Raw genomic sequence first — 22,615 nt, forward strand, 5'->3', positions numbered from 1 at the left:
GCCGCGGTGTGTAACGTCTGCACCACTGCTTATTGCTCACAGAGCAGACGGGAGACGGACGGCGCTGTCACTTACACGCCGCCGCCCGCCTAGCTCTGTGATAGCCGCTTATTGCCCACAGAGCAGACGGGAGACGGACGGCGCTGTCACTTACACGCCGCCGCCCGCATAGCTCTGTGATAGCCGCTGATTGCCCACAGAGCAGACGGGAGACGGACGGCGCTATTACTCATACGCCGCCGCCCGCTTAGCTCTGTGACACTTAGCCGCTACTATATTTGCCTCCCCACAGCGGTATGAGACTGACATAGGAGTGGCAGTTCTCGTCAGTTCTCACCCGCTGGGAAGGCATTCAGCCGCACAGGCATACTTACAGGACTGGCAACGGCAGTATTTAAGCAGAGTCTTAACTCGATATATACCTACTAAACCTTGCCAATTACCTGTGAATTTGTGCTGCCCTTCTCCCCCCAGCAGGGTTCAGGAGCATAATTGTACTTATTTATCTTTTCATATACCCGGTGGGAATTTAGCAGTACCATTTAAATTAAACATCATTAGACAAGTAGCAGGCTAAGTCTAGCCATTTTTGACACCGATCAATAGCTGACAGGAATTGAATGAAGTGCTGAGCACTCAGATATTTGAAGTTTGAATTTCCTGCCAGTTGTGCCACAGTAGCACTTATCACTGACATCCATAGGGGATACTTGGGGAATTGGGCCACACTGAGTAAGGATAAATCCTTATCCTTTTTTATCATTACACTGTCTGTGTTATATGTTGTCTCGTGTTTGTCAATATTTTCGCCTCTTTGTCTTTTAATAAATATTCAATAAAGGCTATATTTTAATAAACTTTGCGAACTAAGGTGCACCACACAGCGACATTTCTTCTCTCTCCTTTTGAATTAAGCTCTTCTTCATGTCCAGTGGTAGCACACCCTCTTGAGAATAAAGTGGAAACACCCACTATTACTGTATTGAGGGTCCGTTTATACCATTATTTAGAAAAATACTTTTGTACAGATCCAGTGCGACTGACCTCTCCCCATACCCCCATCCCTGTTTTTGCATATAATACCCAGGCTGCAGTTCTGTTATTGGTAATAAATTATTATTTCATGTTTTCTGTTGCTCTTTTGTACATTTGCTGTTTGCAAGATAACAGGTACATCATAGATAGATAGATAGATAGATAGATAGATAGATAGATAGATAGATACATGCAGCAACAGATATTATTTGCCTCCACTTTTCTGCATATGACTACAATGTGCTGCCTCAGTATCCTAGTGTCCCTTCTGCTCCGATGCTGCACTAGTAGTGCAGAGGTCAGTGGGAGTGGGACTTGCTGCAGTTATCCCTTGCTCAGACTGCAGGATTGTTCCTTCCCTGTCTTCCACACCCTCCCAATCCTCCTGCAGTACACTGGTCCTCCATGTACAGTATCTAGTGGAGCTGGGCAGATTAGGGAACTACAGGGAGTGGCTGCCATGACATAAAATGTTATGGTACTAAGATGTTAATAACTGCTGACCTGCGTGCATTTACAGTATGTATGTTTACACTAATTTGTGGGAGGATGACTTCAGCTGAACGATGACATCACAGGGTTAATAAAACCGTCCATTGCTTCCTTACACTCTGGAATGTCAGAAATAGGACATATTCGCACAGCCTCTGTAAAACATCAATTCATTTTAAATTGAGAAAGTTTGGCAAATAAAAAAATCGTAATTACTTTGCTAAATGAAAAAGCACAACAAATCATCTTATCTTTTTATTACTTAATTAAAACAAAATACAAATAGTTTCAGCAACAACAGTATTATTGATGAGAAAATCATTTTTTATTCAGCCCTTAAGCAGTTAACAGAAAAGGGTGTGTCCCTGCAGACATACTTGTCACGTTCTCTTTTTTTTTTTGCAAATTACTTGTTTTAAAGCAATGTATTCTGCTACTATAGACTGTTACCATTTATGTTCTTTTAAAAAAAAAAAAACTTTATTTATATATGTTACTGTATGTTCATGCTACAATACACCTGGCTGCTGTATAATTAATATATAGAAACATATCAATGAATAGAGAACTAATATTTGTACAGTCTTGCTATAAAATGTATTCCTCACCTGCAGCAGGGCAGCATTGAGGAGAAATGATTAACCCTTTCTTGCCTTATGGGAAAACTGGTTGCTGAAAAGGCTGCATAGGTTGTTGCATAGATAGATCACATGCTGAAACTGTGGGTGTGACTAGGTCCCATCCTGGGTGGGTGTGCAGCATGTGCCTGTATATAAAGTGGTGCTGGTGAATCTGCAGTGTGCTTGCTTGCTTGTGTTTTGCTGGAAGAAAGAAGGACCATATCCTCAGTCACCACCAGTAGCATCCCCATATCCAAGGCTTAACCATGAGTTCCAGGGATCTCTACACATCATCCTACAAGAAAATCTATGGGGAGTCTCCCAGGTTATCTAGCCACCTCTACACTACCAGCAGTAGAAGCGCTCAGGCTTACAGACCCAGGGACACCTACACCAGCGTGTCTTCCTATAGAAAGATCAGCAGGTCCCCCACCAGCCACCAGGACCACCACCTTGACTTGTCCCAGTCCACAGCCCTAAGCAACGAGCTGAAGATAGTGAGAACCAATGAGAAGGAACAACTGCAGGGTCTCAATGACCGTTTTGTCACCTACATCGAGAAGGTCCACAATCTGGAGCAGCAGAACAAGTTGCTTGAGACAGAGGTGACCTTGCTCAGGCAGAAACAGTCAGAGCCCTCAAGGTTGAGCCAGATCTATGAGCAGGAGCTCAGGGAGCTTAGGTCAAGGTTGGAGGAACAACTCCATGAGAAGGACCAAGCTCATCTAGACTGCCAACACCTGGAGAACTGCATCCATCAACTGCAGGAGAAGCTGGAGCAGGAGGCAGGCAAGAGAGAGGAGGCTGAGGAAGCTATGAAGAACTTCAGGAAGGACGTGGACCAAGCCACCCTGGACCGTCTGCAGCTGGAGAAGAAGGTGGAAGCCCTGCTAGATGAGCTGGCGTTCCTGAGGAAGGTCCATGAGGAGGAGGTGACCGAGCTGCAGGCTGCAGTGACAGAGGCGCAGGTGGGTCCCAGGCAGGGCGGTGGCTCTAGCTGCGGAGGGGGGAGCAGAGGGGAGTGCAGTCCGTGCAATAGTCAATAGCTTCTACATGGAGACACATCAGAGCACGCAGGGAGGCTATGGGGCGGCTCAGCTATCTCTGGGAGGAAGCACAATGCTCGTCTCCTGCAATGTGACAGGAATAAAGAGCATGTGTCTCTGTCAGCCAGTGCAGCCCCAGGTTTCCAGCCAGTACCGTCCCAGGGTCCCAAACAGTACAGTTCCAGGGTCCTCCCAGCCGGTGCAGTTCCAAGGTCCTCCCAGCCGGTGTATTTCCCTTGCTTTGCTGTAGTTTACTCTATATTAAACTGAATATGTCCTTGCAGTCGTGGTTACCCCCCTCCAAATATTGCACAGGGGATAGGATGTATCTGGATTCTGCCAGTGGAAAGCACTTGTCCTACACTTAGCTGTCATGTATATTATATTATATGACTATAATATTCCTGTAGCAGGGTGTATGTGTCTCCCTAGCTCAGGCTGAGCCACTGAATACATGGTTTCTCCTGTACATTGAAGGAAATGTGTTTAGGTAACGGGCTGAATGACACAGAAGGACAGCAGTCAGACTACAGCAGAGATTGTATTGTCAGGCTACAGCAGCACAAGGGATGTCTCGTGTGGGTGTGTGTCGGGATTTCGGCGGTCGGGATTCCAGTGTCGGGATTCCGACCACCGGGATCCCGACCGCCGGGATATCATATCGGATCCTACGGTACCAAAGGGAATCCCAGATAACTGCAGACATTAGCACAGAAGATGACATAACCAAAGGCTGCTTTCCTAGACACTGATACCCTGACAGAATAAAACACATTGGGGTATATGTAAAATGTAATGAGAATAAGGGAAAAAATTATAAACAATAAAAAGCATTTATTTTAAATTGTGCATGTATACACATGCTGACATATATTATGGTGACACACTTCAAAATAATGTACTTTGTTTTAATGGAATGCCAATACATATTTTACCAGAGGATTTATTTAGCTTTTGCAATATTTTTATAATTGTAATGTAGATTTCCTAATTTGGAGAGAGGTGATCCTATACTGTGTATAAATCAATATACAATTAGGTAGCTAATGTATGGTCATTCGTAAATAAGTCAGCTTGGATCTGTCTAGTCCAGTAAAGACTAATGTGACTCAAAGGTGACTTGCCGCCTAGCATTGCCACGATGCTCGCACATTGGGGGTTATTCAGACCTGACAACAAAGCACATTTTTTAACAAATGGTCCAAACTGTGCTGCGCTGTAGATGGGGCAGATGTAACATGTGCATAGAGAGTTAGATTTGGGTGAGTTATACTGCTTTAGACCGCAATTTCCAGGTTGGACCCGGGAATAAGACACAGGAGCGACCTGGCATTTGCGCTAACTGCGGTGCTCAGCGACCCAGCTTATTGCCAGGTCACTGACATCATCTGAGTGGTGGGGGAGGAGGCAGCATCAATGTAATGCTGCTGTCTCCTCCATAGAAGTGAACGGGACCCGGATTACGCGTTCCACTGCCCAGCAACCTGGGTCCGACCCGGGTAAAACTTCACTTTTAACACACCTCACCCAAATCTAAGTGTTTTTAATGATGACAACTCACCCCCTTTTTGGCTAATTGGATTGTCCCCATCGATTTATTTTTCTCCTCATAGCACAGTGAGCTAAATTGTTTGAGTCCCACAAGCTGCAAGGAGGGGGGCCAGTTCCAAGGCCATTGCTGTTTTTAAATGCCATCGCTATGGCAACTTGTGCGCGGATGTCACTTAATTGAATTCCCCCATGGTGTGCGATGAAAAACTATCAGTGTTGCTCATCCAGCAACACTGTGTGCCTACAACATATCAAGGCCATCATTTTTTTTATTGAATTACCCAAAAAGGAGTATATGCATTTAGCAGCAAAGGCTGCTGGGAAATGTCAGTGTTGTTCTCTGTAACCTCATGACCACCAACATTGCAAATGTTACCTACAGCACCCATTCAATGTTTTGTTACCATAATTAGAAGGAGTGTGCACCACCAAACTTTGATGCTATTTGGATACCCCCTAGCCCGAAGTGGCCTTATATATGTAATAAATACTATAAATTACAAGTACACGTAACAGGAATGTAATTGTTATATATGTGTGTATGTTTTATGTACCTAATAACACATAAATCTGTGATCTGCAGTGTCACACATAGGGGTACATTCACTAAGATGGGAGTTCTATGGCAGATGGGATGTTGCCCATTGCAACCAATCAGATTCTATCTATTATCTTCTAGAAGGTGCCAAATAAATAAGAAGTATAATCTGATTGGTTGCTATGGACAGCGATAGAATGCCCATCATAGTAAATTTACCCCATAGAGAGGCCCATTGTGTGTCCTTCAGTAGAGATTAGAAGTTAAGTTTTCCATAGGAAAATAATCTTCCCCCTTTATATTTCCATGATCTTTAGTTTTAATTATATATACACACACACACACACACACACTTTTGCAGGGATGGACGTAGCACTCGACACTTTGGTAATCCAAAATAGAAAATCTTTATTGAGAACGGGCAACGTTTCAATACTTGCGTATTTTCGTCAGGAAAATACGCAAGTATTGAAACGTTGCCTGTTCTCAATAAAGATTTTCTATTTTGGATTACCAAAGTGTCCGGAGTGCTACGTCCATCCCTGCAAAAGTCTACATACCCTGTGACGAGGCACCCGACCAGTTAAGTACTAAGGGAAGCTGTGCCCGGCCAACCTGCAAGTGTGTGTGTATATATATATATATATATATATATATATATATATTTTCTCAGTTCCTATACTGCGTGCCTGTTTTCTCATTTGCATTACTGTGCCAAAATTATCAAATTAAATCAAAATGATTATAGGAAGGAATACAGTACTTGTTTCCTAGCACGGCCACAATCGCGGGCATCGTGTGCCTTAACTTTAAGGCACACGATGCCCGCGATTTCCTTTGAAAAAAGCCCAACTGTGGTACATCGCGTCGGTCGTGTGCCTTAAGAAGGCACACGACGCGACCGACGCGATGCCCACGATTTCCCCATAGGCTTCAATGTTAAAATATTTTAACATTGAAGCCTATGCGCGTCCGACGCGATGCCCCCGATTTCTCCATAGGCTTCAATGTTAAAATATTTAACATTAAAGCCTATGCGATGGACCCGATTTGTCCATAGTCTTCAATGTTAAAATATTTTAACATTGAAACTGAGTCCATTGAACATAGCAAAAAATGGGAAAAGGCCCAATATGGGCCATTTCTCATTGGGTATGGCCCCGTCATGTGTGTAAAAAATAATGGCCCCCATTGTGGACGCCACCCCCACGATTGACGCGAACCTGAAGCGTGGCGAGCGGCGGCGGTGCGCGTCCTCCGACCTTTTCATTCCCCTACTATCCACGTCGGCGTGGAGTTGAGAATAGATTAGTGTGGCGAGCCACCGAGCCCGAAGCGTGGTGAGCCCCGCGAGGGGACGCGGATACCTTCACAGGTATCCGCTTCCCCTCGCGGGCTTCACAGCTGTCCGTGTCCCCTCGCCACGCTTCGGGCTCGGTGGCTCGCTGCGCTCGCCACACTAATCTATTCTCAACTCCACGCCGACGTGGATAGTAGGGGAATAAAAAGGTCGGAGGACGCGCACCGCCGCCGCTCGCCACGCTTCGGGTTCGCGTCAATCATGGGGGTGGCGGCCACAATGGGGGGCCATTATTTTTTACACACTTGACGGGGCCATACCCAATGAGAAATGGCTCATATTGGCCCTTTACCCATTTTTTACTATGTTCAATGGACTCAGTTTCAATGTTAAAATAATGGATTCAGTATTGAATCCCGGTGGTCGGGATCCTGGCGTTCAGAATCCCGACGCCGGAATCCCGACAGCCGAAATGCCGACAAGAGGGGGACGTGGATCGCTCGGCACACTAATTTATTCTCCCTCCAGGGGTGTCGTGGACACCCCAGGAGTGAGAATGTGTCGGCATTTCGGCGGTCGGGATTCCGGCGTCGGGATTCTGAACGCCGGGATCCCGACCACCGGGATTTTAACTGCATCCCAAAATAATTTAACATTGAAGCCTATGGACACGATGGACCCGATTTCTCCATAGGCTTCAATGTTAAATTATTTTAACATTGAAGCCTATGGAGAAATCGGGTACATCGCGTCGGTCGCGTCGTGTGCGTTTTGGTATGCACCCAACACGACCGACGCGATTTTTCCAAACACGACCACCACGATAGAAATCGTTGTGGCCGTGCTAGGAAACAAGTACCAGGAATACTTTTGAAAGAGATAGCTATCATGGTATATAGTCAGTCATACATAACCAGAAAAGGTAGGTGAATTAGGTACTACAGAGTAATGTAATACCACTACCTTTGTCACTGCAGGCATTCATAAATGCTGTAAAGTAACCAATAGCATTGTCTGTAATGGTGTAGGGAAGAAGTGACAGATGACAATGGATTTTTGTCTTACGTGAGAAAATAGGTGACCTCAAAAATATGATCCATGCAGGCAGGAGGTATCGCAGCAATGTCTTTATTGTCAGGACAAAGCAAGAATCAATTTCTCCTTCACAGATGAGTGGACATAACAAAGCGAGCGCGAAAGAGAGAGAGAGAGAGGGGGGGAGGGAGAGAGAGAGCGAGAGAGAGGGGGGGGGGAGAGAGAGAGAGAGGGGGGAGGGAGAGAGAGAGAGGGGGGAGGGAGAGAGAGAGAGGGGGGGAGGGAGAGAGAGAGAGGGGGGGAGGGAGAGAGAGAGAGGGGGGGAGGGAGAGAGAGAGGGGGGAGGGAGAGAGAGGGGGGGAGGGAGAGAGAGGGGGCGAGGGAGAGAGAGAGGGGGGGGGAGAGAGAGAGGGGGGAGAGAGAGAGAGAGAGACAGAGAGAGAGAAAGGGAGGCATGGAAAGGTGAAGTCATAGGCTCATATTAAACTCCACTAATAATATTTGGGACAGCACCATAAAAATTAACTAAAGGCTCTAAAAATTAAAAGAGGTGATGTTTGTCACCCAACCCAACCCAAAACATTCTGTCAATTTCTTGGATGCAATAGAGAAAGAATCTGATTGGTTGCTATGGGCATTTTTAGAACCTTTAGTGAATTTACCCCTTAATCTGTACACAATAACTATAATTTGAAAGCAAAAGGTAGACACGAGCAGTAGGTTAACATAAGAATGGTCAACACAGGAAAAGGTTGACATGAATGTCAATATTTTGTCACTGTCAATCTAGAGCATGTCAACCAATAGTGGGCGGCCTGTCTACCTAGACACTGTTGACCGAACAACTGGAACCAAATAAATATATATGGGAAATAAACCATTTTGCCCTCATGCAAACTGGACTATTGCAATCAGGATTAGCCATCTGCCAATCCCAGATAGTTGTAAATGTCTGCCCGATATAGCCTGTACTGTACCGCATCTTCTATTAATACTCCACTAAGATGATCACTATAGAGCTAGGAAGGAGACAGATGTTCATATCTTCATGCATCCCTGTATTGATGTCCGCTCAGATATGAGTTGTCCTTGTCATCTCTTCTATATAACAACTTTTTAAAACAAAACACTCATGCGGCGTTGTAGACTTGTTCCTATGAAGGTTGGGCTACACGTTCCTTGGGCTAGATGACACATGGTTAAGCATCCTCAAAACCAGGCATGTCCAAACTATGGCCCACCAGCTGTTGTGAAACCACACATCCCAGCATGCCTTGCCATAGTTTTAGCATTCCCTAATGGCAAAACTGTGGCAAGGCATGATGGGACTTGTAGTTTCACAACAGCTGGAGGGCCATAGTTTGGACATGACTGCTCTAAACTCTCTGGGGGAAATTTACTAAGATGTGTATTCTACTTTACATGTGAAGTTGATATGGGCAACCAATCATATCTTGTCTACTATCTTCTAGAGCAGGGCTGGGCAACACCGGCCCTCCAGATGTTGATGAACTACACATCCCAGGCAGGGGCGAATTTAGGGGTCAGGCCGCCCCTAGGCACAACATTTTTGTCCCCCCCCCATTTTAATGGGTTGGGATCATTTGGTCTATTGCATTATGGTCGAAAGTCATTAGGTCGAATCCATTAGGTCGACATGCTAAAAGGTCGACATGACTGTAGGTCGACATGGGAAAAGGTCGACATGATTGTAGGTCGAACGGTCATTAGTTCGACAGGTCATTAGTTCGACAAGGTCATTAGTTCGACATTGTCTATGTCGACATTCACAAGGTCGACATGGGGTTTTTCACTGTTTTTTTACCTGAATGTCAACACAGTCGACATGGACACAGTTTAAAGTGCACTGCATCCCCTCGCATCGCTCGCTGCGCTCGCAATGCGTCGGGCACGGTGCCTCGCTACGCTCGGCACACTATTTTATTCTCCCACCACGCCCTAGTGGATGGTAGGGCATGAAATACCGCCTGTCGGCACATGTTGGCTCAAAAAACAGTGAAAAACTCCATGTCGACCTTGTGAATGTCGACATAGACAATGTCGAACTAATGACCTTGTCGAACTAATGACCTGTCGAACTAATGACCTTTCGAACTAGAATCATGTCGACCTTTTCCCATGTCGACCTAGAGTCATGTCGACCTTTTAGCATGTCGACCTAATGGATTCGACCTAATGACTGTCGACCATAATGCAGTAGACCAAATGACCGCATCCCCATTTTAATGTATTCATATATGTATATACATTGTTATTTATTTATTTCATTAAAATGTAACTGTAGCCCACCTTAATATTTGTTTAAGCACTCTGAACTGCTCACTGCACGGAGGACCCGGAGGGATGGAGGCACTTATTAGTACAGTGATTAGCACAATGTCTCTGTCAGTCTCTCTCCGGCTCACACACTGTGACTGACTGAGCGCAGGGAGGATCTGCGCGCCGCTCAGCTCAGCTGCTGGATACACAGCAGCCAATAGACTGTGTGTCTGTAGAGTAGCCAATGGGCGGGAGCCGGCAGCAGTAAGCCTGAGCCATTTTCGGACGCGCAGGGGGACCGTCGGACCCAGCCACTAAGCGGTGATGTAATGTGCATGGCAGAGCGGGTGGGCAGTGGCAGGTGACGGGCGGGATAATTCATGTCTGCGGCGGCGCTCGTCACTCGCTGCTGCCCACACGCTCTGCCATGCTGCTATTTAACAGAATGTCAGCCTGCCTGCCACCCTTAATTGGTGACGCCCTGAGGCCGGTGCCTCACGAGCCTAGGCACAAATCCGGCCCTGATCCTAGCATCCAACAAGTCTATGATAACGGCAGCATTTATAGTCCGGAAGTTTTGGATATTACTGAAGATACCCTAAGAATTTTTTCTTTTTGAGTTTGAGCATGGCCACATAGCAAAACTAATGCAAAGCATCCTGGGATGTGTAGTTCACTAACATCTGGAGGGCCGGTGTTGCCCAGCCCTGTTCTAGAGGGTGCTAAATAAATGAGTAGATTGTGATTGGTTGCCCATAGCAACATCACATGTGAAGTAGAATACACATCTTTAGTAAAATCCCCCCCTCTGTCAGCTGATGTTAGCACCCATTTCTGCACATAAGTAATTAAAATCATATAAAATAAAGACTCAGACATGTATACAACAAAGGAAGTGGATCCCTTCAGCGCTGTTCACAGGATTCTTTCTGAAATATTTTTTCAATAAGCCATTCCCATCCAAGGTACTCAGGCCACCAGGAAAAGAAAGAGAAATCTCTTGGTTACTATCCGCATATAGTTATACTCCAACTAGATGGTCAAACACCACTGACACTCACCCAGACTAGCTAGGAGAGGTTCACTTCAAGGTTTCTTTTTACACGATCACCAAAACATATACTTTTGGAACTGGACTCACCTAGGGCGAATGCCCTATATGTATCCAAAGGTTTCTTTTGTTGAGAAGAAGTGGACTCTGGGACACTTGCAAGCTTTTCCACCAATTTCACTTTCAGAGACTCCAACATACTCCCTCCCTCTTGTTAGAACTCAACTTTATCTGTTGTCTATTTCACGTATTCAACCATGATTTTTGGGGGGACAAAGGGGCTAAAAGTTCGAGATTTGTTTTTCTTTACTTGCGGGCGTTTTACAACAGATCCTGACCCTACAAAGTGTAAAAAGCCGAAACTGCTATGCGACTGCTTCCACCACTAATCCACCACTAATCACGCCCGCAAGTAAAGAAAAACAAATCTCGAACTTTTAGCCCCTTTGTCCCCCCAAAAATCATGGTTGAATACGTGAAATAGACAACAGATAAAGTTGAGTTCTAACAAGAGGGAGGGAGTATGTTGGAGTCTCTGAAAGTGAAATTGGTGGAAAAGCTTGCAAGTGTCCCAGAGTCCACTTCTTCTCAACAAAAGAAACCTTTGGATACATATAGGGCATTCGCCCTAGGTGAGTCCAGTTCCAAAAGTATATGTTTTGGTGATCGTGTAAAAAGAAACCTTGAAGTGAACCTCTCCTAGCTAGTCTGTGTGAGTGTCAGTGGTGTTTGACCATCTAGTTGGAGTATAACTATATGCGGATAGTAACCAAGAGATTTCTCTTTCTTTTCCTGGTGGCCTGAGTACCTTGGATGGGAATGGCTTATTGAAAAAATATTTCAGAAAGAATCCTGTGAACAGCGCTGAAGGGATCCACTTCCTTTGTTGTATACATGTGTTTTTGGGTTTGGTAGCCCTATTCTTGTGTGATCTCCAGCAGCTGGTCCGTGTGAGCGCAGATCATTGCCAATAATCTTTGTTTGTGAAAGACTCAGACATGTATTTGCTAGGGGAAAGGGTCAGCTTTTATTTATTTAGTCAGAAAATATGGTGACAAATAAAGAATAACTTAAATATAAACTAAACAATAATGTATGGACCCATACATTACAGACAAATCGTAGCAATGTTCCAACCTCCTGACAGCTGGGTCAGAATATTGGGAATATTAAACATGTTTAAAAACCTTTATTCCCCAATCCTGACAGATAAGCAACCTGTTTTTTTTTAACATGTTTAATTTCCCCCATAACCGAACAGATCACGATCATCGAATGTCAAACATCGGCAGATCTGGTCGATGGAACGGCGGGGACGTTGGATCAAGGAAACGGGGCTGTGATGTATGGGCCTGGCTGGGCCTGGGTACATTTCAGTGGGTGTGGCCTAATTGTGTAAAATACAGAATAAATAGCACTATAAACTCCTTCCTGGCCACACTATTGCCAAGCACACAGCAGCATGTGCTGGATTGAGAAGAGTTGCTGCAGCCCCTGCTGTCAGGTAATGGGGGCCCCACGGAGCAACCCCATCAGACCTGGGCCCAGGCAATTAGTTCCCGCTCCCCCACTCTCTTGGAACCACTGGAAAGGGCCAACTACCAGCTCATCCTTAAGAATCCAACTCGAATGGGAACCAACCAGTGGTGGTTTTTACCTACAGGCTGCAGGACTGCAGCCTGCCCCAGGTAAAATTCGCCACTGTAGTGAAGCCAGATGCAGTCAGTGAGACTGCACTGGCTTCACTGTGACTAGCAGTGACTTCCTATTGGAAGTCTGACCTGAACATAAGCCCCTAAAACCTGGGAATTGCGCATACACAGCACCTAAATCGGTACTGCACATGCACTGGTTCCGGTGCCTGTCATCTGTGTTATACAGGCTCCGGGAACAGAATTCCTTTTCTACAGGCTGTTGCCGAAGCAGCCCATAGAAGCTGGCCGCATGCGCAGTACAGAGGTTTGTACTGCGCATGCAGCAGTCCCAGGAACCTATCATCATAGTACAGGCGCTGGGAACGTGTCTTGGCGGGGACCAGGAGGAGCGACAGCGGCGGGGGGGGGGGGGGGGGGTGGGATGCATTGCCTCCCTCCTGCCAAAAGGTACGAGCCGCTACTGGAACCAACTGCCAGCCAACTCGGGATGTTAAGCTCAGAATTTTATTGTGGTCAAAGGCCGCCCACCCCAAAATAATTGAGGCAGTCCTGTCTCATAAACACAAGAATCCTACCTGGACTAGTGGTGCCGCTGATCCTAGTAGGGTGATACCAGCCTGACATTGACCAGGCATTGGTGGGGAGAGCACTGCTCTGTGACCTTATTCAGAGCTGGATGGAAGTTCAAGGCCGTATGCAAATAGGAGGGACATTCAGGAGACAGTTTAGTAGAAGAGACTACTCCTGCATGTAACTGCGATCCCAGTACTGCAACCGATATAGCAAGCTGGGATCCACAAAGTTGCCCAGTTGGGTAAAGCCAACTCACTATAACAAAAAAGGAGACTTCTTTCCCTCACATGCCGATACAAACAAAACCTCAACCCTGAGAGGCCTCCCCCTAACTCAAACACCAAATAAACTCCCTCATTTACCTAAAGCCTCTATGATTGCTCCATAAACCCTATATGACAACCAACCTAACCGCAGCAATAGATTAACCCTCCATGCTCTTAAAGGAGAACTGACCCTTGACCTAGATGTTTATGCTACGCTTTTCATTTAAAATTACCTTGATATTCTTTCTCCCCCTTCAACAATATGGTTTCGTACTAGACATTCACAGATGGCTTTATGTATACACATTTATAACAGGTAATGGCGAAAGTCTACAAACCCATTTACAGTTCAATTTAAATTGTACTTAAATTATCTATAATATAAATAAATCCTTTGTCCTCTGCACATGAACATCTTAGAGGGATTAATTTGTCTACATGTTCTCCCTCGGGAGACAAATGGTAATAAGACTTTGGCCCTTATTCTGATCGGTGCGGCCGGAGCCGCATATGCGGCTCCGACCGCACCAGACGAATCCCTGCCTTCCATACGGATCGCCACGGCCGTCCTTACGCGGCCATGTGGCGATCCGCATGATTGTGGACGGGGATACGCCTCCTCCATGGTGGGAGCAGCCCCTGCATTCGATGGTCGCCGAACATCGAATGCAGGGCCGCACGCTCCACCAGGTCCCGCAACACAAGACCACACGGACACTTGTCCGTGTGAAATCTTGTATGGGGGCGGGCAGCTGACATCCGGCGATGTCAGATGCCCGCCCTGTACCCACGCGTCATAGCCTCATTAGCATGCGTACGCCCCGCGTTTGCATGGGAACGCCCATGAAACGCGGGGCGTATGCATATGCAAATGAGGCTTCGTAGCCCCTCACGCCCCTATCCACCCCCTTTGCGGCGGACAAAATACGCGTACGGCGATTTCGGCTGCACATGCGCAGAGTGGCCTCTGCACATGCGCAGACCGAAAACATCGGCGGAACGGCCGCATGCGGCCGTTACCGCTTCAACCAGAATAAGGGCCTTTATTCCCTCAGTCTTCTGTGTCCAGATGTTCATAAAATGCATTTATCTTACCCACAATACCTTGGGTTCCATCTCTGGGATTTACCCAAAACTCTCACTGGATTAACAACTCCACTGCCAGAGAGATATTCAGGGGCTCACTTATCAATAAGTGATAAAACGCATTGCTCTAGCCAATCAAATTCTTACTGTCATGTGTTTAAAAAATGAGAATTGGGGGCTGATTGATTAGAGTACCATTTATTATACGCTTTTATAAGTTTTATAATTCACAATGAGTTTTATAACTGGTTTATAAAAGGGCCAGTTAGTGTGTTTATTATTTCCACAACATTGTGTACTCTCCTCTGCCTGTCTCATATTGAATAATAAGAGGTGGAATGCAGGCAAGAGGGGGAATGCAGGCAGGGGGTGGTATGCAGGCAGGAGGTGGAATGCAGGCAGGGGGTGCTATGCAGGCAGGGGGTGGTATGCAGGCAGGGGGTGGTATGCAGGCAGGAGGTGGTATGCAGGAAGTGGTATGCAGGCAGGGGGTGGTATGCAGGCAGATGCAGGCAGGGGGTGGTATGCAGGCAGGGGGTGGTATGCAGGCAGGAGGTGTTATGCAGGCAGGAGGTGTTATGCAGGCAGGGGGTGGTATGCAGGCAGGGGGTGGTAAGCAGGCAGGAGGTGGTAAGCAGGCAGGAGGTGGTATGCAGGCAGGAGGTGGTATGCAGGCAGGTGGTGGTATGCAGGCAGGAGGTGGTATGCAGGCAGGAGGTGGTTTGGGTTAACACACAACAATAATCTGGGTTGATTTAGCGGTCTGCGAGGGGTATGGTTCAGTAGATACCAAGATCAACTATGCCGTTGCACCTGCACATACGCTCGCCACAGGTTCTATTCTCCTTCTATAGTGGTCGTGGACCCCCACGAGGGAGACTAGCCCCTGTGTGTCGGTATCCCCCCTGTCGGAGCACCAGCAGTCGGGATACTGACTGGCGGGATCCCCACTGTCGGAGCCTCATCCGGCACCCGTTTAGGCACTAGTGGGGGGAACTTAGGGTCAGGCTGCTTTACTGTGTGAAAAGTTATTATTTTCCCTCTGTGGGTGGAAGCAAGAGTCATAACATAGTGGCAGAAGGTGGTCGTCCTGTACGGGAAACACAAACATTCACATCAGTCTCTGCCCCAGTGGATCTTACAATCTATATTCCCTGCCACATGTATACGCACACACAGACATTCTAGGGTTAATTTTGTTGGACGCCAATTAACCTACCTGTATATTTTTGGATTGTGGTAAGGGAGAATATACAAACTCCGCACAGTTAGGGCCATGGTGAGAATTGAACCCATGACCTCAGTGCTGTGAGGCAGTAATGCTAACCATTACTCCATCCGTACTGCCCATAATATAGATATATAGATGATCGTCTGAATGTATTTAGGAGGGACTGCAACAGATATCCCTGATACCTACTGAGATCCCTGCAATCCTGCCGGCAGCTGCATCTCCCCTAGGTTTCTATAGGGGATGAAATGCTGCCACATCTACCCTATTGTAGCCTATGTCCTGCTCACCTCATTCCTACCAGTCAGAGGTTTCCCCCAAAACCTTCCCTGGAAGTGGATGCTGTGCATGTGCGGTCAGCAGGACTCTGCATGCGCAGGAGCCCTGGCATCACGCTCGGCAGATCGGAGGGATGGGTTTCTTTTGGAGCCCCTGTTCCCACGGATTCTTATGTAATAAATCCAGCCGTAGTGATCTCATATTGCAATGCGATCTTGGGCTCATTGAATTTATGATGAATGATAAATGGATCTCACGGTCTGTAAAATGACAGAAGTTTATCGGTTGCCACTTTATCTCTCTCCAATGTTTGATACACCTCCCCCTGAGGTGAGTCTGCATACTACTTGGTTGATTCATAGCGGGAAAAATTTGTTTACTCCAGGAGGGGCGGGCAAGGGCTGGACGCAGGGGGCCACCCAATGTTTCATGGTTGTGCCCACAAGAATGGTGGGCTCGCCCATAGAAAAGCTGGGCGTACTCCTGCGGAAGCAAGCATGTCAATGCCTGCTTGGGGGGAGGGGCAGCTGACATCACATGACGTCAGCACACGCCCCGAATTTGGCCATCTGCAGGAAAAACTGACTTTTAACAAGGAACAGGTGAAAAATCTTTAGATGATGAGCGTTTATCGAATGATTTCTCACCGTTCGGCCGCATGCGGATGTGCACGCGAACGCATCTGCCCACGTGTTAGTGAGAGGATTCGGGTGGGCAGCGTTTACCTGCTCACGAACAGGTTTGAATGACCCCCTATGTTTCCCCACTCCATTGGTATTAACATTCATGAAACGTGCTACACATGAGCTATATGTAAATCATAATAAAACCCAATACTGTTCATTTGCAGATCACTGTGGAGATGGATGTAGTCAGTAAGCCTGACCTGACAGCGGCCCTGAAGGAAATCCGTATGCAGTATGAGGTCCTGTCTACTCGCAACCAGCAGTCAGCTGAAGAATGGTACCAGACCAAGATTGCCAACGTTTCCCAGGAGGCAGCCCGGAACAATGATAACATTCGCCAAGCCAAGGAAGAGCTCACAGAGTACCGGAGACAGCTCCAGTCTCGAACCCTGGAGATCGATGCTCTGCGTGGTGCGAACGAGTCACTTGAGAGGCAGCTTCAGGAGGCCGAGGACAGGAACAATGAAGAGATTTCTCAGTTGCAGGTAACTACGGCATAGCTGTAATGGCCGATGGTTATCTCAGGAGCGGAGAGCGTTTGTCTATCTCCATAACTTAGCTATAATCTTCTGGGTATTCCAGGGCATCCTGGGTTAGGGAAAAACAACTCATGCAACGAAGATAGTCAAGGACCAACTGCATCCTGGCCAGTGGCGTAACAATAGCCCTGCAGACCCCGCAGTGGCGGGGAGGCGCTTAGAAAGTGTGGGCGCCAGGGTGCCTGCAGGGCTACTGTTACCCGCTGCTGTCTGTGGTCCCATCCCGGCTGTCCTGGCTTTGAGTTCTGCTGATGAAAAGTGACACACAAAATGGCTGCCCCCATACAGCAGATAGTTTTTGAGGATGCTAGAGGAGACGGTGGCCTCCTCTAGTATCCTTAAATATGGTCAGCTGTATGGGAGCAGCCATTTTGTGAGTGTCACTTTTCATTTGCAGCAGGAGCCAGGAGAGCAGGGACTGGACCGCAGACAAGATTGGCGGCTGACGGATGGGTAAGGTACCGGGGAGGTGGGGGGGGTTGTCGGTCGCAAACCGAAACCAAAAAGAAATTCCTAGTATACGCCAGTAATATACCTGAACATTAAAGCTTATTCTGATTCTGATGCTGAAGAGACATCATCTAACAACTGCAAAATCTGTAACAATGATGCCTTTTACCAGTGCATTAAGGGTCTGATTCAGCTTGACTCGCTAGGCAGAATACATTCACTTTCTTTAACGCCGCCCTGCCAAAAGGCACCCCCCACACCGGTGCCCAAATCCCTTCCCTGCGAGGGCATGTGTTCACTAACACATCTCATATGTGGCCGCTTGCAGGAGAAATCATTCGATGGTCACAGACCATCAATTGATTTCTCAAACCGTTGGTACTAAAAGTCAGTCTAACTGACTTTTGTTTAGCGGCAACACGCGCAATTTCACCCTCACTCCAGAACCCTAGCGAGGGGGGGAAACGGCTTGTGCAGGGGGTCAGTTGAATACTGACCATGCGAGCTACCACAACTCGCAGAAACCATTGAATACACCCCAGAATGACACTTTATTAACTATCTGGATACATGATTATTAGATACTGATTTGCAGACATGTTATTAATTTTCCTCCTGCAATATGGTTGCAATACAACTAATATATGTACCAGCGTCTAAGCACCAATAAGGGCTGACCAGACAAAATAGAGATGCAACATTGTTGCACTGATGTTTAGGTTTCCAGTAATGTACCAGATCCTACAATAGGATTATAGGATTAGCATGTTTGAACGATGGGCCTGCATGCTCCTCTTTACATAGAAACATATAATTTGATGTCAGATCAGAACCACTTGGCCCGCCTAGTCGGCCCATTTATTATCCTTTTGGTATAATCTCATCCCTTTTTAATCCTTAGTTTTTTGTAAGGATATTCATATGTCTATCCAGGTATGTTTCTATTGCTCTACTGTCTTAGGGCGGGATGTATTAATATACATCGCCGCCTGTCCGCCGCGATGCCAGCGCAAATGTACTAACATATGCAGCTGGCATTGCGTTACTGTGATGGAGGCCCCCCGCGATACCTGGAATGTGGTGTGCGGATGGCCTCCGTCACCTCCCTGCCCCCTCCTGCATCCCTCACGCCGGGGACAGCTAAGCAGGCTGTCCCCAGCGCCTCCTCCTCCCCCCCTGTAGCCGGAAGGAGGTCCGGCTGCGTCACTAGGGGGAGGAAGGGCTTACAAGGGAGGGGGAGAGGGGAAGTCGGCGGGTTTGCGGCGGAGGCGTCGAAAAGAAGCCCATAGGCTTCTATAGGGTATCGCCACCCAAAGGTGGCGATACCCTACAATGGGGTGACGTGGTTTTAATACATAGGAAAATGCGGTAAAACAGGGGTTTTACCGCATTTTCCCATTAGTACATCCCGCCATTAGCCTTTACCACCTCTGCTGGGAGGCTAGTACACTTATCCATTATCCTTTCTGTGAAGACATTTTCACTTAGATTTACCTACCTCCCTCCGTGTGAGTGCATGTCCTCGTGTTATAATCCTTCTGTACTTTGTTAAAACCCTTGATATATTTTAAACTTTCTATCATGTCCCCCCTTTCCCTTCTCTGCTCTAAACTATACATGTTAAGATCTTTTAGTCTTTCCTGGTACGTTTTGTGATGTAGGCCATGCACCATTTTAGTTGCCCTTCTTTGTACAGTCTCTAATGTTTTTATATCCTTCTGGAGATATGGCCTCCAGAACTGAACTCAGTACTCTAGATGAGATTGTACCAATGCTCTTTACATCTGACTCGCCTTCCTCGTCCTTTGTTACATTTCTTACCTGCCTTCGTCTTGTTAGTGCCTTCTCTTTATTGCACATTGTGATGATGTTTTCTTCTTCAGGAAACAATCAACCAGTTGGACAATGCTCTGAGAACCACTAAGGGAGAGATGGCTCGTCACCTGAGAGAATACCAGGACCTTCTCAATGTCAAGATGGCACTGGATATAGAGATAGCAGCATACAGGTAATGCGGCTGTCTGGCAAGGAAATGATGCCTTATAACATTACATTATAAACTGATTGGACCATTTTAGCTATTGGGCCTGGTGCATTGTAGAATGTATACAGTGGCGTATCTATAATGGGTGCAGTGTGCGCAGTGCACACGGGCCCCTGAGTGCCAGGGGGCCCACACCGTGAACACTGTGCCAATTTTGGAAAAAACGTGCCCTCCGGAGTCCTGTGGCAGCAGCAGGAGCGCTGCAGAAAACTCTGGAAAAATGGAGCGGCGGCATGTTTGCAGTGATCTGCACATGTGCAATGGAGTCTGAGCCGTCTAGTGCTCAGACTTCACAGCACAGCGCAGGTTCACACATGTGCAGTAGCATCTGAGACATAGAGAGCTCAGACCCTATTGCTCCTGGCAGAGAGGAGGGGGCCTATCCGAGAGGGCCGCACATGGGCCTCCTCCTCTCTAAAGATGCTCCTGAATGTATACCTAGATGCCGAACATAACTTGAGTGTTTTCTGACAGTGAATGTCATGGGACAGTGGGCCCACAACCATAGGAGATGCAGAGACAGTCACATCTACACAGTTGGGCTATAGTTTATTGAGGGCATGATGGCAGAACCGTGGGCCATGCATGTGGCCATAAGCATAGATATGCTTGACGTACCTTCTGCATTTGTAGGTTGGAACAGGCGCAGCTTTTACCTATCATTGTATAGAATGTAGCTGATAATTGGGGTATGGAACATAGGATAGACATATATTAGGTCTACAAGCATTTGGTCGACATGCATAAAGGTCGAAATTGGTTAGTTGGAAAGGGACAATAGGTTGACACAAGCATTAGGTTGACATGGAGAAGGTTGACAGTCAAAAGGCTGACCTGAGGCTTTTCACCCAAATGTCGACACAGTCGACATGGACACACAAAAAAAGTGCACTGCGTCCCCTTGCATGGTTGGCTGCGCTTGCAATGCTTTGGGTATGGTGCATCGCTACACTCAGTACACTGTTATATTCTCCCTCCACGCCCTAGTGGATGGTAGGGCATGAAATACCGCCTGGCGGCACATAACGGCTCAAAAGAAGTGAAAAACCCCATGTTGACCTTGTGACTGTCGACCTAGCCCATGTCTACCTAGTGACCGTATCACTGATAAATGATAGGTAGAAGCTGATTGGTTGCTAGGAGCAATTTCTCCACTCTTAAGAAGCTTAACTACATTTACTCGAACTCTAACCAATATATCTGCATTCTGAATGCAACAGTTTCTTATATAGCGCACACATATTCCGCAGCGCGTAACAGAGAATATTTGAACATTCACATCAGTCCCTGCCCCAGTGGAGCTTACAATCTATATTCCCTACCACATGTACATGCACGCACAAGGGTTAATTTTTGTTGGAAGGCAATTAACCTACCAGTATATTTTTGGAAACCTGAGTACCCAGAGGAAACCCACGCAAGTACGGGGAGAATATACAAACTCTGCACAGTTATGGTGGGAATCGAACCAATGACCTCAGTGCTGTGAGACAGTAATGCTAACCATTACACGTCTGTGCTGCCCAATCCTCCCTGTATCTTTATATATATATATATAACGACTATGCCCCTTGTACTGCTATGTTTAATTATGAATTATACACAACTGTCATGATTTCAGTCCTTTAAACATAGTTGTCTACATTTGCCCACAGGAAACTCCTCGAGGGAGAAGAGACACGGTTGACTACTGTGGGAGGAGGCAGCATGTTTGGCATTGGCTACCCGTATTCCTCTGGTTCATACTCTGGAAGCAAAAGTTACACCTCTAGTACAATCACCACAAGGAAAGAGGAGAAAAAGGAAGCAACTGATGGAGGCAAGCCCAAAGCACCGAAGTCAGGAGACGCCAGCTCAGAAAAGATCTCCTCTAAGAACTGACCTAGCCATAATACTATGAAATTCACACATCTGCCATACTAATACTTGTTGTTCATGATTTTTTTATTTGTAAACATATTGCAAGTAGTCTAGCATTGACCCGTAGAGGTTAAAAGAAGCCATGAAGATATTCATCCATAATTATTGGAACCGTGACCATAAGCTACTGTACGGACAAGTTACATACAACCACCAGGTATAATAAACATACCAAAAAAAAAGTTTTGATCTATTGAGTATATTATATGAGTAGATTTAACTTACATCCAGATACCGTCCTTCCAACCGCAATTCACATGCCTATGTCCTTGTGTCTTGGGGATGTCCTGTGGTAGGCAAAATCATGAAGAAGCCATAGATCAGATTCAGAGACCATTGTTGTCTATTGTATGACCTTGATTTAAAAGTACAAATTTAAATGGTTACACGGAGTAGGCAACGTTGTCAGATCAGTATTTCAGGACTAGGGGACATCTGCAACACGAAGTAGAACTCTGTAGAAGTAAGCTTTAACATATCATATGAGAAAGCATAAAGTATTATAATTTTATGATAATTGAATTTATGAGTATTTATGATGTAGGGCAGTGATGGCTAACCTTGAAACTCCAGTTGTTGTTGAACTACACATCCCAGCATGCCCTGTATCAGTTTCAGCATGGCCAATTAGTAAAACTGGATTTGTAGTTCAACAACAATAGCCATCACGGAGGTAGGGAAAAGGAGATATAAGGAGATATCCAGGAGAGCATATAGTGTTGTAAGATCGAAGAAGATCTGGAAGTCAGGTTGGACAATTACCTACTTAACAGGGTCTATGCTGGGAATTTTTGATACTTTGAAAAAGGTAAGATGGTGTGTTACAGGTGTAAGCTGGGGTTATTGTACCTCCGTAGTAAAGCCATCTTCTCACTTATACCTTCATAGACAACTCAAGGCCTTGCACTTTGGCAGAGACACAAGGTTCCCCCCCAAAC

The 22,615-nt window shown here is 46.4% G+C and overlaps 1 protein-coding gene across 1 annotated transcript; it reads left to right on the top strand.

The window, feature by feature from the left end:
* Positions 1 to 2,306: 2,306 nt before the first annotated feature.
* On the top strand, positions 2,307 to 21,851 carry LOC146075367 (low molecular weight neuronal intermediate filament-like). The gene is made up of 4 exons (XM_083184527.1): positions 2,307 to 3,115; positions 16,889 to 17,209; positions 19,597 to 19,721; positions 21,413 to 21,851. Exons 1-4 carry the CDS (start codon positions 2,414 to 2,416, stop codon positions 21,636 to 21,638), a joined length of 1,374 nt encoding a protein of 457 aa, XP_083040653.1. The 5' UTR covers positions 2,307 to 2,413; the 3' UTR covers positions 21,639 to 21,851.
* Positions 21,852 to 22,615: the final 764 nt, after the last annotated feature.

The sequence above is a fragment of the Crinia signifera genome, chromosome 4 (assembly GCF_055691185.1).
Source record: "Crinia signifera chromosome 4, ASM5569118v1, whole genome shotgun sequence".
Lineage (NCBI taxonomy): Eukaryota > Metazoa > Chordata > Amphibia > Anura > Myobatrachidae > Crinia > Crinia signifera.

What these genes read in the sequence shown, in the direction of transcription:
- LOC146075367 (XM_083184527.1), top strand. Translation starts at nt 2,414, where the DNA reads ATGAGTTCCAGGGATCTCTACACATCATCCTACAAGAAAATCTATGGG. An exon ending in CTGCAGTGACAGAGGCGCAG is followed by an intron (nt 3,116 to 16,888) that starts GTGGGTCCCAGG and finishes GTTCATTTGCAG; the next exon opens with ATCACTGTGGAGATGGATGT. An exon ending in ATAGAGATAGCAGCATACAG is followed by an intron (nt 19,722 to 21,412) that starts GTAATGCGGCTG and finishes ATTTGCCCACAG; the next exon opens with GAAACTCCTCGAGGGAGAAG.